At 38.1% G+C, this 15902-nt stretch overlaps 1 protein-coding gene across 2 annotated transcripts in view; it reads left to right on the top strand.

The window, feature by feature from the left end:
• LYST (lysosomal trafficking regulator) overlaps positions 1-14571 on the top strand; it is a 78755-nt gene extending 64184 nt beyond the window's left edge. For both annotated transcript variants that reach the window (XM_052671744.1, XM_052671735.1), the window contains exons 41-53: positions 527-593; positions 1612-1768; positions 2151-2291; positions 2680-2897; positions 4186-4416; positions 4944-5133; positions 5965-6101; positions 6867-6965; positions 9140-9279; positions 9564-9661; positions 10777-10933; positions 11131-11202; positions 12497-14571. In XM_052671744.1, the coding sequence (XP_052527704.1) occupies positions 527-593; positions 1612-1768; positions 2151-2291; positions 2680-2897; positions 4186-4416; positions 4944-5133; positions 5965-6101; positions 6867-6965; positions 9140-9279; positions 9564-9661; positions 10777-10933; positions 11131-11202; positions 12497-12635 (1846 nt within the window). In that variant the 3' untranslated portion in view covers positions 12636-14571. The remainder of the gene's footprint in view (positions 1-526; positions 594-1611; positions 1769-2150; positions 2292-2679; positions 2898-4185; positions 4417-4943; positions 5134-5964; positions 6102-6866; positions 6966-9139; positions 9280-9563; positions 9662-10776; positions 10934-11130; positions 11203-12496) is intronic.
• The last annotated feature ends 1331 nt before the right edge of the window (positions 14572-15902 follow it).

Raw genomic sequence — 15902 nt, 5'->3', positions numbered from 1 at the left:
AAATGAAATATCTGATGTTGTGGGTGTATAGCTTGTTAGGGACCACACTTAGCTGCTGTCATAATGTGATACTGATAGTCTGTTTTTTAAATTAATCCTATGTTTAAGTTTGTGAGTGAAGATTTCCATGCCAATTGCTGTTTAGAAAAATAAATGCCATGAAAAAATGTGGCCAGTTACAAAATCATATTGCCTTAACTAAGTAAATTCATGTGAGTTGTCCCACCATAAGTTTCTGCTAAGCTGATTTAACGCTGCACAAAATATTCACTTTTAAATGATGCTTTTGATTTGACAGAGGCACTTTGAGTGCACTTACTTGCCTGTTAGTGTGCCTATGGGTCTGAGTTTGCCTTTAGCATTATCTGAAAGTGGCCACTGTATTTCCTGAATTCTTCTGTAAAAAGCTGCTAAGTTTTGCTCATCCTTCTGTGACATTAAAGGCCTTATTCTTAATGCATTATTAAATGGTGTGAATCAAGATCTTTATAAAAATAACAAGATATTGGTACTACTTCTGTTACAGAAATCTGGTCAAACCAATAGCTGTGCAGTCTAAAGAAAAAGAGGATCGGTATGTGGATACTTACAAGGTAATTCAGATAACTTTGTTCTTTGCTGTTCTGTGCATAAGTTATTATATGGAGACTTTATTTTTTTTAATATGTATCAAGGGTGGAGGAGTGGAGGATGATGGTGATGGGACACAAATCCAGTGTTTTGTTGATGAAATTCTCATTTCCAGTATGTTATTTTAGAGTTGTTTTATGACATTTGGAATCTGAGATTGTTCCTGTCACTGAAATCATAAATCAATTTAATCTTTCCATGTGATACTGGAGGTTGAGTCAGTATGCTCTTACATCTGAACATATCTTCAGGGATCTTTAAATATATAATGTACGCTGCTCTGTTGACGTGATTTCAATGGAACTGGTGACTAATTTTTTTGGGTAACTGAAAAGTTGCTTTCCCTCCAGTATTCTGTCTTAACGTGCACTGCTGTAACTGTTGTGCTCTTGGTTTTTTGCTCTTTAGAGAATTTTTAAAGGCTTTAGAAAATAACATTGAAGCTGGAAAACATTTGCTGCTGGACCTTCTGACTTACCTGTACTGTCATTTTCTAAATGTGTTATTCCCAAAAGTCTTAGGCAAACGCTTATTTTTGTTACTGGAATGCAGGGAATAGGATTGTCCTTTACCTTTCTAGTACTAGCGTGGCATTTTCGTGGCTTCTATAAAGCACCAAACTGCCTGATTTGTTTGGTATGAGTTAACAGTCCAGTTAAATGCCTGAAAATATAGTTTAGAATGTTCTTCTCTTTTGAGAGGTGACTACTATTTTGAATGGACATTCAGAACAATTGGTAGGATGCTACTTGAATGGTAGGTGATCAAAAATGACTGGTTACTTCAGAAAAGTGTATATTGTACCAGGTGCTGAGGGTGGAATTCTTCAATAAAAAAAGTGATAGTCTTGGACATATCTGAAGTTTCTGAGGAACTGGAGTATTGAAACACTCTGTAGGAGATCTCAGCAATTGCTTTTATTATCAAGCACAAGTTGTTGAATATCTAAGTTTGTGATATGTTCTCCTCCAACTTGCCTAGTATTTGGAAGAAGAGTATCGTAAAGGAGCACGGGAGGACGATCCGATGCCCCCTGTACAACCGTACCACTATGGATCTCATTATTCTAACAGTGGAACTGTGCTTCATTTCCTAGTTCGGCTGCCACCTTTCACTAAAATGTTCTTAGCCTATCAAGGTAGGATTGCCTTTAACTTTTACTTAGGACAAAACCCAGACATGAAAGCTAACAACCCAGGAAAACTGCATGTTATCAATTCCAAATACCTGAGTTTAGTAACATTAAATCTGGTGTACTTACGCAATAAATAGACCCATTCTGAAATTATCAAGGCAAGTGTCAAAATTGTACATCTTGTTTATACCTTGGAAGATGTTTAGAATAAAAAGCTGAGCTGTATTTAATTTCTAGTCCATGTTTAGCACACTAAAATTGGGATAGAATTCAAAATGTTCTCAGCTAACTGGAGAGCAGTTGACTTTTGAAGCTGCTGATGTGCAACTGATTTTTGTCAGAAATGCAACAAATTCTGTTCTGTTTTTTTTTTTTTTTCTTACAGATCAAAGTTTTGACATTCCAGACAGAACTTTTCACTCTACCAACACAACCTGGCGTCTCTCTTCATATGAATCAATGACTGATGTAAAGGAGCTCATCCCAGAGTTTTTCTACCTTCCAGACTTCCTAGTTAACAGAGAAGGTATACCAAGAGGATACCAAAATTAGATACTTCAAACAGCCATGGGGTTGGAACTAGTTTAAAATTGAGAACATTTATATCTCGCAGTTGAACGTGCTATGCGATAGATGTGTAAAATAAGCAAGTAAATAAATCTGCCATGAATATACAGGATATGCTACAGAAGCTGCGTAAGACTTAAGGAATAGTTCTTAAATTCTGACCTAGATGCAAAGGAGCATTTCCCATTTATCTGATTCTCCATTTATGCGTGTGAAGGGATTTGTTAAAGGTACTGCTTTGGTGATGGGCAATAACAGTGCTTAATTTCTAGTTTTATAAAACCTTATTAAGATTTTTATGAAGTCACTAACCTAAGGTGTTGGAACACTTACTCCTGTGCTTCTAGGTTTTGATTTTGGAGTACGTCAAAACGGTGACAGAGTTAACCATGTCAATCTTCCACCTTGGGCTCGTAATGATCCTCGTCTGTTCATCTTGATTCACCGTCAAGCTTTGGAGTCTGACCACGTTTCCCAGACAATCTGTCACTGGATAGACTTAGTGTTTGGCTATAAACAGAAGGGCAAGGCCTCTGTTCAGGCTATTAATGTCTTTCATCCCGCAGTAAGTATTTTTGTCAAGCTTCATGCTTGTTCATTGTACTTAGACTGAACCTTCCCCATGAAGTTACTGACTTGCTTGGAAAATGTCCAGCATGTAAGAAGCTCCTTTGCTTATGAGGTGTTGAAGAATAAGAAAAGGCTTTAAGAATTTTGGTGCAGAACTGATAAGACCCCATCATCTGATGTGTATGAATTTATTCATCTCTTTTTGTCTAGAAGTAAGTGTAGGCAGTGATCAGTTATGGAGCTTGCGCTTCCTGGTTAGTTGTTTGCGATGGCATACGAACTTGGTGTTTGTATCTGCTGCTTTGTCATTCAGAGGAAGCCTTAAATTTAGTTGAACTCTACTGCAGGTTTTGATAAGATGAAAATAGCTTGGTTTGTTCGTGGTCAGTATTTATATTCTTCTATGTATATGTATCTTGTTTCTTGTAAGCATTTTCTTTTCCATTGAATTTAATTTTGGATAAGTCAAATAAGTTTTCATTGATGTAAAAGCTTCCATTGTGTCATTACTGACTTACTGTAACATTAAAATCAGTGAATTTCTTTAGGTTTTTTGAAGCTTCTATCCTTGCTGTTGCAAGGCTTGCTCAGCTAGCAGCCCTTCTTTTAAATTTCAGATGGATGTGCTTCCACTGTTTAGCATGTGTTCTGCAGTTGTCAGAGGAGCTAATAGCAGTCATTTTCAGTAGCAGTGGCTTTTTTCTTTTCAAGCAGCCATCCAAATGCGTTCCTTACCTTTCCTTTTTTGAGCTTAAGTATTGATTTAGTTACTACCTTCAACTTAAATGACCTGCAACAAACTATGTGTGAATACATTCATTTTTCTTCAAAGTGAAGGCATTGTCAGTGTGACTGATGAGAAGAGTGTGGCACACACGTAGAGACATGGTCAATTTTAAGGAAGAAAAGTCAAAGAAAACTCACTTTCCTGAAATACGGAGCTTCCTACTCCCCATTTTTTGATGTCGTTTATCATCAGCAACCCTTCTGTATTCAGACAGATCAGTAAAGGTCTATTAAGGTAACCTTTGACTGAAATTAATAATGGAATACATGCAGGATCAACTCGGATCTCAAGGCTTTAGTTACTTCAATAAGAAGTGATGAAAACAGTGTTCTCAGTGATTCCTTTCTCAGTACAACCTTTGTGGGATAGCTTCTGTTCTAGCCAAGGAGCTGATGGGTACAACTCTAGAATTTGTATGTGTATGTTTAGAAATCTTTTCCTATGACAAATTGCACAAGGTCATTCTTGCCTCTCCCCACTTTTTTTTCCTCTGCAGACTTACTTTGGGATGGATGTTTCTGCTGTTGAGGATCCTGTTCAGAGAAGAGCTCTTGAAACAATGATAAAAACATATGGGCAAACACCTCGCCAACTGTTCCATACAGCACATGTTAGCAGGCCTGGATCCAGGCTCATCATGGAAGGAGAACTTCCTGCTGCCATGGGATTATTAGTGCAGTTTGCTTTCAGAGAGACCAGAGAGCACACCAAAGAAGTAATATATCCAGTACGTCATTTTGATTGTGAAATGGCTCAATTAACTTTCAAAGTCTGATAGTTAATGTACCTCTGATATTTACAGTTGAATAATGAAGGTTTGTCAGTCCTTTAGGGAAAGGTACAGGCATTGCATCCACTTCTACATGTAAACCTAGAGTAGGCGAATGCATGCTGCACTTCTGTCTCTTACTTCCTCATTGTCTGTAGGACAGGTCAACTGTCTTCACTTCAGACATTTGCCTTCTCTAGAGTCCTGTGAGAAACTGAATCCTTGTGTTTAAAGAAATTGGAATATTTTACTGCACTATTTGAACTGTCAGCTTACCGTCTCAACTCTTAAAGCTAATAGTTCAGCTGATGATACTACAGTGCTTCATACCTGTCTTTCTGTTACTTCTGGAATACTTCAGTAGTCCTTGCTACGTGTTTAGTTATGGGAATGGGATATGAATGATTCTTCTTCCTCCCTCACAAAGTAAGAATTTTCAGAAAAGTTTCTACCACCTTTTAATCTGCACCTTATTTGTGTTTTAGAGTCCACTGCCATGGATAAAAGGCTTGAAGTGGGGAGAATATGTTGGTTCTCCAAGTGCCCCAGATCCTGTTGTCTGTTTTAGCCAACCACATGGGGAAAGGTTTGGCTCTCTGCAGGCTTTGCCAACTAAAGCTATATGTGGTTTGTCCCGCAAGTTTTGCCTTTTGATGATATATAGCAAGGAGCAAGGTATGAGTTTGTGATAATTCTCTATATGCACAACCCATGCAAAACAAAGCCAAAAAACTTTTAAATCTAGTGCTACTACTATTCTCCAGTAAACTTTCTACGTTTAATCTCTTGCCAAAGACTGATTTTTAAATCCAAGGACAGATTCCATGACTGATGCCTTTTCTGATGGTTACATTTGGCTTGTGAGTTTCAAAAGTATAGGTGTCCAGTAATTTGGTTTTTCATTAAAGCCTTATGCTGCAATCACTTGAACTTCAGAACTTGCTGGCAGGTCCAAAAGGAACAAAGGGGAGGAGGATATGTGGTGCTGGGAGGGATAATTAAAGAGTTTTTTAGCACCATGGGAAAATGTAGAAATGAAGGATCTGCTCTCAGGCAAACTTGGAAGGATTCTTATTGATAATGTGCAAACAGGTTCTTGTACTACTCCCCTTCTCCCACTGTGAAACGTGTTAGTGAAAGTTTTATAAATGAATGATCCATTGAAGGCTTCACGTTTAGTCATTTAAAATAGACATATACAGTTCTGAGCAATCATTTCTCTGGCTCAGAAGCACTGGCACATCTTCCCTTTCTGTCCGTTCCCACTAAATGTAATGCTACTTTGAAAAGCTTTGTCCAGGTTGCAGATTGTTCTTAGAGAATACTAAATATTTACATCATCTCTGAAAATTGTTTTAAAAAGCATCTTGTTTTGAAATGTTGCTTTCCATTTTTCTATTTTATATAGTTGGTAATAAAGCATGGATCTCAAGTTTTTATTGACTATCAAAGTGATCAACCCTTTGGTTTTGTATCTGATGCAGAATCTTCTGTACCTTCCTTCAGGTGTGAGAAGTATGCACAGCACTGATATTCAGTGGTCAGCTATCCTAAGCTGGGGGTACGCCGATAACATTTTACGACTAAAAAGCAAGCAGAGTGAGCCTCCAGTAAATTTTATACAGAGTTCTCAGTTCCATCAGGTAAAAATCCTGGTCTTTTGGTCTTTAATCTAATATTGCTTGTTTAATCATGTGGTGGCTTGATGTGGCAGTAATTGCACTTGATTTCATTTTTTGCAAAGCCTATAGTGAATAACAAATCTTATTCTGAGTGAATGAGTATTTAAGCATAACCTTATGCAGTTGTCCAATGTTTAAATTCTAACCTGCTAGATCCTTTGGCTCTAGCCCTCAGTATTCCTAGCCTAGGAGCCAGTGTATTCCTGTGCTAGACAAAGTTCCCTTTTAAATGCATTTGACTTTTGTAGATTTCCCTCCTATGGATTGTTGGTGTGAATTTATAGAAGTGAAGTCCTGGACCAAGAAAAATGAAAACTGAAAGAATTAGCTCATGTTAGAAATGTAACTTCACTGTAGTTTGATTTCTCTGGAAAGATGATGTCTTAACTGTGTTAACAAACTCTTCATAATCTCTATTACAGTTCAGTGGTGTTTGAGATTTTACTGAAATGATTCTGACTAATGTGGCTGTAGTCCTGAAAGTCAGAAGTTCGCTGCTCTTTCACTGTGAACTCTGAGCTACACAGAATTTCCCTCTTTATTTTGTTACTGAAGTAATGATACATGTGATCTACAATAGGATCCGTCTTTAACTCTATAAGTATTCTACATGGCTTTTCTTAGGAGAAGCAGGCAATAAAAATCAATGTGACCATATCCTGTGGTATGATGACAATAGCAGTCAGTAGCTGTTCTCATTGTTTTTTTCCCCTTTGTCTTTCCAAGGTAACAAGTTGTGCTTGGGTCCCAGACAGCTGTCAGCTTTTCACAGGTAGCAAATCTGGTGTTATCACAGCATACATGAACAGATTCACTAGCAGTACGGTAAGTTCTGTTGCACAGAACTGATATTTAAGGATCACCTTTGACATTGTTAAATAGATTTATCTCAGCGTATTTGTGCTTTTCTTATGCTCTTTTGTTCATGTATTGCTGCCAGCTGTTTAGTTGGCCCTCATCATCTGGATGATAATTGATTTGCACAGATCTCTGAGTAGAGGTTGTCTGGCATGGTAAAGCTTGCTAAATTAGAGAGTAATTTTTTGCTGTATAAAAGATGAAGCTTTTGAAAGCCTTAAAAGAAACCGGAATGTTTTTTCCCCAAAGCAGAAAACGTTTAAATGCAATAGAGAGTGGCAATGAATTCTCAAATGCTGTGTTTACTAACTACTCAGACTCTTCACTTTGTCATATTCCCAAAGGGGGGAAAGCAGTGTGGAAAGAAGTGAGAAATGTAATTAATGCACTTACTGTATTAGTGGCAGGTGCTGGGAAGATGCTAGCAGAAATCTTCTTGATGCTATGTAACAATAAGCATGGTATGAAAACATGAAAACTCATCTGTTCAGGTGACTTTTGGAGCTCATCTCATTTTCGTCAGCCGTAACTTCTGCTTTTCATAGTTTCAGCAAAGAGTTTATAACTTCCTTTGACGAGTCATTTTAGATATGGCTGTGTGATTACCCCTAATAAACTTATCTGTCCAATTAGTTTGATACAGGTATTGGCAAGCACTAGTAATATTGTGCCACTGCTTTTGAATCATTACATTAGTCTGGGCTAGCAGGAGCTTTGGTAAGATCTGCTATGTCTACCCAATTTCTTGCCATTTTCAACAGTGGCAAACAGCAGATGCTCAGACTGGGGAAAACAAACACACTGTGATTCCTGCCTTGGCTTTCTTTCAGTTTTGGTGATCTGCATCTCAGTCTTCCTGAGTTCAGCAGCTTTGAGTTTGAAAGTTGGAGGAGGTCTTGAAGCCTTGCAAGCTTAAATCAGTTGGGTCTCAAGTCGGACAGTATTCCTGCTCACCAGAATTAGCGAGCTCACAAATAACTGAGACTTGAGTTCCAGTTTAATATAGTGGGCTTATGATTCTTGAGTTCTCTGCATTACCTAGGAACAAGTGTTTTTGTTTTTGCTGCACAGATGTTATCTTTGAGACCATCTTTGAATTCCCCAGCACTGACAGTTTTACATGCCCCAGGCAGATGGACCTTGCTGCCAATTTTATAGCTTCTGTTGTTGAGTCAGTTGCTCAAGCCAGGGCTGCAGGGAATGCAAATATGCTTCCTAGCATCTGTTCTGGATGCATCTTGTCAGCTGTTTGGTGATGAGCACTATATAAAATGCACTACCTGAAACATGACTATTTTGCCCTGATTGATGCATAAGCATGAAATGGGAATCGTGTCATTAATTGTCCTTCATGCTGTCGGTATGAGAACCCAAAGAGCCATGTTGTCAGAATTCTAAAATAGCTCCATGTTGTATTTTAGGTATCTTCTTTTTCCTAGCCTTTAAAAGGTGGTCAAAAAAATGAAGTACTGCTTTAAACTACCTTGACAGTAAGGCATACAAACGTTGAAAATGTGTTAACTCTTCAAGCATTACAGATTATACTCTTTCAGCAAGAGAAATTTAAATTCTCTGCAGATGAAGTATATGTGTGTTTTGTCTGTTACTACTTTGAAGGCTTCTCTAGACGTGCTATGCACACCCTTTACCCTTCTACACGCATGCAGACGATGCACTCTAAGCCAGTTTTCAAGAAGCCTGAGTTGTTTCAGGTGTCATAACTTGAAGTGTTACCGGTGTTCAACTTACTGTTGTAATTTGTATTTGGTTCAGTGATGTTAACTACTGAGCTTGGTTATCTGTCTGCATTTCTAAGTATTTCCTCTAGATACTCCAGTAGCGAGGCTGCTGTTTCTCTATCATGTGAAAATAGTGCTGTCTTGCAGAAAGTAGCTAATTTCAAGTGCTTAGTTGACAGTGTAATAGTTTCTCTTCAATTCATTGCATTGCCAAAATGTTTGTTTAGAATAAAGCGCTGGAAATAGTTGAATGTTAATGATTAGTTTGGCATACTGCATTATAAAACATTAGTCATAATAAAGCAATAACAATGTTAATCTAAGAAAAATCTTATTCTTTGCCTTATCTCTTTCAGAAAAGAGACATTAAAATTTTAATGATTTCATGTTGCTGTTTTTCAGCCTTCAGAGATAGAAATGGAATCACAAGTCCATCTGTATGGTCACACAGCAGAGATAACAAGCTTGTTTGTGTGCAAGCCATACAGTATAATGATAAGCGTCAGCAAAGATGGCACCTGCATTATATGGGATTTGAACAGGTATCTGTATTACATCTAGCTTTGCCCACCATTTTTTTTCAGTACTTGTTTTCAACTTCCTGGTGTCTTTGCATTGTAAAGTTAACTCAATTTATTCTGTGTATGTCTAATGTGAAGTGAACCTCTCACTGTGTAGGAATTCTGGAGTTAATATAAAAATACCACCATTAAGGAAAGTGTTGGTTGAGATTAATGTGTCTTTAAAAAAAAAAAAGATTCTTTAAATAACCTTTTCTATGTTTTAGTCTGACATTAGGCTTGTTTGTTCTCTTACTGTCTTCTAGGCTGTGCTATGTCCAGAGTCTGGCTGGACACAAAAGTCCCGTGACTGCAGTTTCAGCTAGCGAAACAACTGGTGATATTGCAACAGTCTGTGATTCAGGTATATCTGTCAGCCAAAGCTGCAAGCCAGAAAACCAGATAAATCACTAGATTTGTTATTGTATGGGTTAATAATCTGAGGATGCTTTTGGTCAAAGAGCACTTCTAAAAAATATGTTAATATTTGAATTTGTTGAGAAACTATGGGGTAGGTGTTGGAACAAAGAGGAGTAACAACTGTAGTAAAGAAGAATGTAGATATTTGCATTGGCTCCTACAGAGGGAAATAATTCTGTTCCTGCCTCACCCCCCCACCTTCCACCCAATCTTATTTTAAAGCAGGCTTTTAGTACAGCCATCTTTTCTGTATGGAACTGTTTCTGGACTAAGGCATTAAGATCTATTTGAGTAGTGGACTTTGGAGTGCAATTCAGGGTCCTCAGTGACTCAAACAACCTGTATGCTGCAGCACTGTATCTAAAACAGGGTGAATTCAGACCTCACACATTTTGCTGTGTGTATTTTATATGTTAACTTGACTTGGAGACTGGGTAATAGGCTCTATCTAAATAACAGTTTTCTTCCATGGATCCAAGGATTTCAAACTGAAGTGAAGACTTTGCTCTTCTGACTTCATGCAACTGAAGTCAGCTGTACAAATAAGCCAACTTCTACTGGAAAAGGTTGTATTCTTGTGTTGGTAGGGGACAACATGAGTTTCAGTTGCCCTAAAGACAAAGCAGTAGTAGTTGGTTATTAGAACTTTAATAAATGCAAATGATGCCAGATAACCAGGCAAGCTGCTTGTGATTTGTAATTCAGGTATCTTACTTAAAATGCAGTCCAGGGTGTGAGAATGAGCTGTTTGAAGAAAATTTTGATTTCTTTTAGTTCTTCTGTCTTAGTACATGACAACTGGTCATTAAATGATAGGGTATTGTAGTTATCACGTTCCATGAATATAAAGCAATGTCTTCTGAATCACTGTGCTGTGGCTTGGTGGTTTGCATGAGAAAAAAGCAGGGAAGTAATTGTTTTCTGCAGCACGAATCACTCTGGGCCATTTAAAACCTTTTATCTTTCAAGAGATTCTTGAAGCTTTAAAGGTTCTGTTACATAGACATAGCTGTGATGTGGATTTGCTTTTTAATACTGCCATGCTCTGTTTTGTTACAGTTGGAGGGGGGAGTGATTTGAGGCTTTGGACCGTTAACGGTGATCTCGTGGGACACGTACACTGCAGGGAAAGTATTTGCTCTGTTGCTTTCTCTAACCAGCCTGAAGGAGTATCTGTCAATGTGATTGCAGGAGGGCTTGAAAATGGAGTTGTAAGGTAAGCATTTCAAACTTTCTGTGACTCAAATGTGTTAAAACTTAAGCTCACAGATGAACCTGTATAACTGATGGCATTTAAAGGAGGTGGACAAACCGCCGTCCCTTTTCCAATCTTAGTAGCTGCTAAAATAGGTTGTGTTTATCACTGAAATATTTGTAAAGACTAATGTAAAGAAAAATTAATCTGTCTTTCAGACTGTGGAGTACATGGGACTTGAAGCCAGTACGAGAAATAACATTTTCTAAGTCGGCCAAACCTATTGTAAGGTAAAGATTTAAGTATGTAATAAATGGGTTTTTCTTTGAAAATAAAACCAAGAATAGCTATGAGTATTGAACATGGATTTGAAATGAAAAGAGGTGAACACCCATGTTTGAAAAGAGCCATGCAATCCCTCTAATTATTCATGAGAGCAAAGTGGGCACAAGTGTGCCATATTTGCAATGACAGTAATAACTGGGTTCTGCTGCTAGCAGAAGGAAATTGGCAGGGTTCCCTTGAGAACTGAACAATAGCTACCCTTCTTATTAAGTTGAATATTTTTCCACAGAATCTGTTTAAAAATCAGGAGATAATAACTTCAGCAGCCTCAAATAGAGTTTTTTTTTTCTCTCTCAAATAATTGAAAGGACTGCATTTTCCCTGACCTTTTTTTTTTTTTTTTAATATATATACTGGAAGGAAATGGGAGAGGGCCTCGGAAGCATGGAAGCTGCCATTTTAGAGTGCTTATGTAATTTTGCCTATTAGAGTCCCCTTGATTAATGAAAAACAGAATTACTGTGCCAAAGTGCTTTCAGAGCACAGCTGAAGGATAGAGCGATATCCTCAGGAGTGCTGTACCCTGCACAGGAGTCTTGTGGAGTTCTGCCAACGTTAGCGTGGTACAGATTACTCTGAAGAATGTTGTTGTGACCATTGCTGAAATATCATTTACAATTCAAACCGCTGATCACTATTTCCTAAAAATGAAAAATCATCATCTGATAGGCACTGGGATGGCAGTAATTCCAAGGAAGCATATTTCACAAAATCTTGTTGATTTAAAAAAAAAAAAAAAATATATATATATATATATATATATATATATATTAGCGAAAAGGTTTTCTGCTTAAAAGTGACAGAAAATGGATGCTGGCCTTCATGTTCTCTAACTGTGGCATGATGGAAGGATTTTCAGTAGTAACAGCTCAGGAAATGCTCAGTGCTGTGCTGTGAGATCTGACAGATTTGCTTATCATCAAGTAAGTTCAGAGGGCCTTGTTCTGTGCTGAAAAGCCTCCTTTCAGAGGTAACAGGTGAGGGCAGACTACTCTTTCTTCATTGCTGCAAATAAATACAGAACTGCATGGCATGTTGAAGAGCTGGGCAGAGCTGCGGCTGAGCCTGTTTGGTTACAAAGCTGAGTAGCCAGGTGTTCACACACTGCACGTTGATGCACTCACTGGATTGCTCCTGACCCAGAACTGATTTTTGTCAGCTACACTCGTGTGGCTTTTTAATGTCTGCTAGCATTTTAAATAGCCAAATCTGTTACCACAATATTTTCTTGTTTTTCAGCCTTACCTTTTCCTGTGATGGTCATCACTTGTTCACAGCAAATAGTGATGGAAATGTAATAGCTTGGTGTCGCAAGGACCAGCAGCGTTTGAAGTTGCCCATGTTCTACTCGTTCCTTAGCAGCTATGCAGCTGGGTGATGACTACTTCTGCTGCTTATTCAAGTCTCCGTGCACTTTAAATCCACAATAAATTATAGAATCTCTTCATTAACTGGATTTTGAAATAGTTTGAATGTGTCTAGAATGACTGTGTAGGTGTAAAACAGAAGGCAGTCTAGGACAGTTATAAATTGTATGCGCATGCACAAACCTGAAGTGTATGGAGTCACCAGGAAGCTCTGGTTGCATACTCCAGTACCAGCAAAGTGGTGTATAAATGCTCTAACCTACAAGTCAAAATGCTGCAATACAAAACGTAATAGTATTTTTTTAAATCACTTCTTGGAAGCAACTATTTCAAAGATTGAATCAGTAGTGTTTGTCCGTCCTGCGTTGTAAAGTGTCAGCAGTATGAAGCTCTGTAAATATTTATAGAAATGTCAGTATATGTATATCTGAATAGTCAAGGATGGTGGTGTTAGCTCTGGGGTAAGTGACCCAAAATTTAAAAAAAAATCCAAGATGATTCAAAATTGCTTTTTTTGAGAAGCAAAGAATTTAGTAGGTGCTTTTTGCACCATTTAATGGTATTGTAATACTAAAAAATTAGATCCATCTTCATTTGCAACTTCTGCTGTCTTCTCCGTTCGGATGGTGTGAAAGTCTTTGGACAAAAACAAGGATGGGCAGACACCTCATAGCTTCACAAAGCAATAGTTAAATCGTGTTTTGGTTTTGTGTTCCACGTAGTGTTAACTCAGTTTGTAATACCTAGCTGTTGTGGTCCTGTGGCAGACTACACACACATCATACACACAGCCTGCCATCCCGAGCTCTAAAAACGGTACTAAAGAATGCACTGATGTGCTCGTATTCTCAGTGTCATTGAACTTCAGTGCACTGTAAAATGTTTGAATCCAAATGTTTAAATCAATGTTTATAGGCACTGAGCAATTCAGAACAGTTTATGTAGGTACACTGTGCAAATATGCTATTTATTCCTAGGTGCTACTTTTGAGAGGGGAAAAAAAAATAAGGTGCCGTTGTTAATAGCTTACATCTGAGTTCTTAGGCCAGATAGAAAAACTAACGCTGAAGCTGATGGATTTCAAGACCCGACTGACACTGAGTGAGTGCCTGCTGGTCATGCAAATGGTACAAGAATGCGACACAACTCTGATGCAGTTACATTTTTCTTCTTCATACCTTAGCTTTTTCATCACTGACATATTCCACTGCTGCCATACAGACAAACTGCTCTATCTTAGTTTTAAGGCTCGTTTGCCTTCCGAGTACTGTGTTATGAAATCGTAATAAGATGTGCATACAGGAAAATTGTACACTTCAGACAATTCCAAATGGTCTTTACAGAAATTTTTGCGACTTTTTGATTTTGGGGGTTTTCAAACTGGAAAAACTGAAGTCTTCTCAGTCCATGACACAGGTCGATTTACCTTTTTTAGTTCAATTAAGCAAGCAGCTGTATGAACTGAATTTTAAACTGCATATATTGTAGCAACGTTGTATGGGGTGGCTGTAGTCATGTTTTTCACTGTCTAAATGTTAATGTGAGGTCCAAATACAGACTGAAAAGCTTCTTGGCTCATGTTGAAGTGATGCGCTTTACTTAAGCGACAAAATACAAACGTGATGGTTTGGGGATGCTTTTGTCCTCCTTCAATTGGGATGTTGCTCACAAAGGCTTATTTTTATAAGGTAGAATTCCACTTGTTACAAATCAATATGCAAAATTGCTGGCCTTGTAAAAAGTGCAATATTATATATTTTTATGTATAAGTCAAAGATTTTTTTGAACTGAGGAATATTTATTCAGCTTAACATTCTGGAACTATTGAAATACCATTGCAATAGTATATGTGCATGATGTACTGAAAACTCCTGTAAATTTCACATTCCACACTGTCTTTGTATACACTGTCACACTGTTGGGTAATAAACAGACCTTTGTATCAAATGGAGATGGCTAGAACCATGTTTTTGGCCTAATTTTACCTCTTTTTGAGAGATTATCTGCTCACTTCTCTCTAGTTCCTGTTCTGCTTGTTGTCAGGTCTTTAACGTTTTAAGGTTCTTGAAGGAGGAAAGTTCTGTTTGTGGGCTACATCATGTTGCTGTGAAACTGCACGAGGTGGGGTATAAGTTTGGAAGTGAGGTTTTGTGGTGAACCTCTGTCACTGATTGCACTGATGCGTGTAATGAGAAAGGGAAGGCCATGTACTAGTTAGTTATATTTTCGTTTGTAGTGGTGAAAGGGAACCTAGATATTGTCCCAAACCCACTATAAGAAATAGAAGGAATGAAAGAAGTCCTGTAGAAAACAGGCTGCTCCAAAAGTAGTGCATCCTATTTTATTATTTTGGTCTGAGGCTGATGTTGTGGGTATGGCACAGTGGAGGTTGAACCTTCCCACCAATATTCTGTCACTTGTTTCTCTGTGACAGACAGCAGCAGAGGGGCAATCTGACAAAATGATGTCTCACATACAGGAGAGTATGAAACAAAGGTGTGGCATGTAATTTCTCCATGTGGTATTAATGGTACCCAAGGCACTTGTTGAATGTCAATGGAGACCAAAGTGTGGATGTTAGTACAGGGAGGCAGTGGGTGGTGTGTTTCATCAGTGGGGGCAGTGACTTGTGTGGTAAACCACATTCTGGATGGCCACACCACAAAATGAAGCACTCCTGTTTGTTGCTGGTGAAAATGCATAGCCATCAGTGGTAACTATTTTGAAAAAGTGTTTTGCAGGTGAGAATTTGCTCTATTAAATAGTGTTACTTTGCTCTTTGTCTTTTCCATGGAAATAAATAGGAAGCATTATTTTTGGAGCAACCTACAAGCACATATGAAGTAAATCAAACAGTATAAAATATCCTGCAGGGGAAAAAGAGGGATTCTCTAAGTAAATAAAATGGTAATTTAAAGAAAGTGGAAAAACTTTTAACTTGAAGCCTGAAATACAAGGTTAAGGATCTTCTTTGCACTGAAACCCTGAAACTCTATTTCTGAAGACAGGCCCAATGAAGTGTCTGTCCCTGAATACTGAGCAAGAGTCTGTGGAAGTCTGCAGAAAGCAGAGTAGGGGGCTAAGAAACCACATGGTTTCAACTTGCAAATGTAGTTCACCTTCATGTGGCAATTGTAGGGCTAATCCAAAAAACTACAGACAACCCGACCTCTGCTGCCAAGAAATGCCCAGATAATGTAAGCTAATTCTCCCTAAAAGCTCATAATGGAGTCCCAAAAGTACTAGTTTTCTTTACGCTTTTTGTGTTGGCGTTTTCT

Source organism: Tympanuchus pallidicinctus, unplaced genomic scaffold, assembly GCF_026119805.1.
Source record: "Tympanuchus pallidicinctus isolate F22 unplaced genomic scaffold, pur_lepc_1.0 scaffold1, whole genome shotgun sequence".
NCBI lineage: Eukaryota > Metazoa > Chordata > Aves > Galliformes > Phasianidae > Tympanuchus > Tympanuchus pallidicinctus.
Note: the sequence above shows the minus strand (reverse complement) of the source record. Positions and strands in the feature narration are given on the sequence as shown.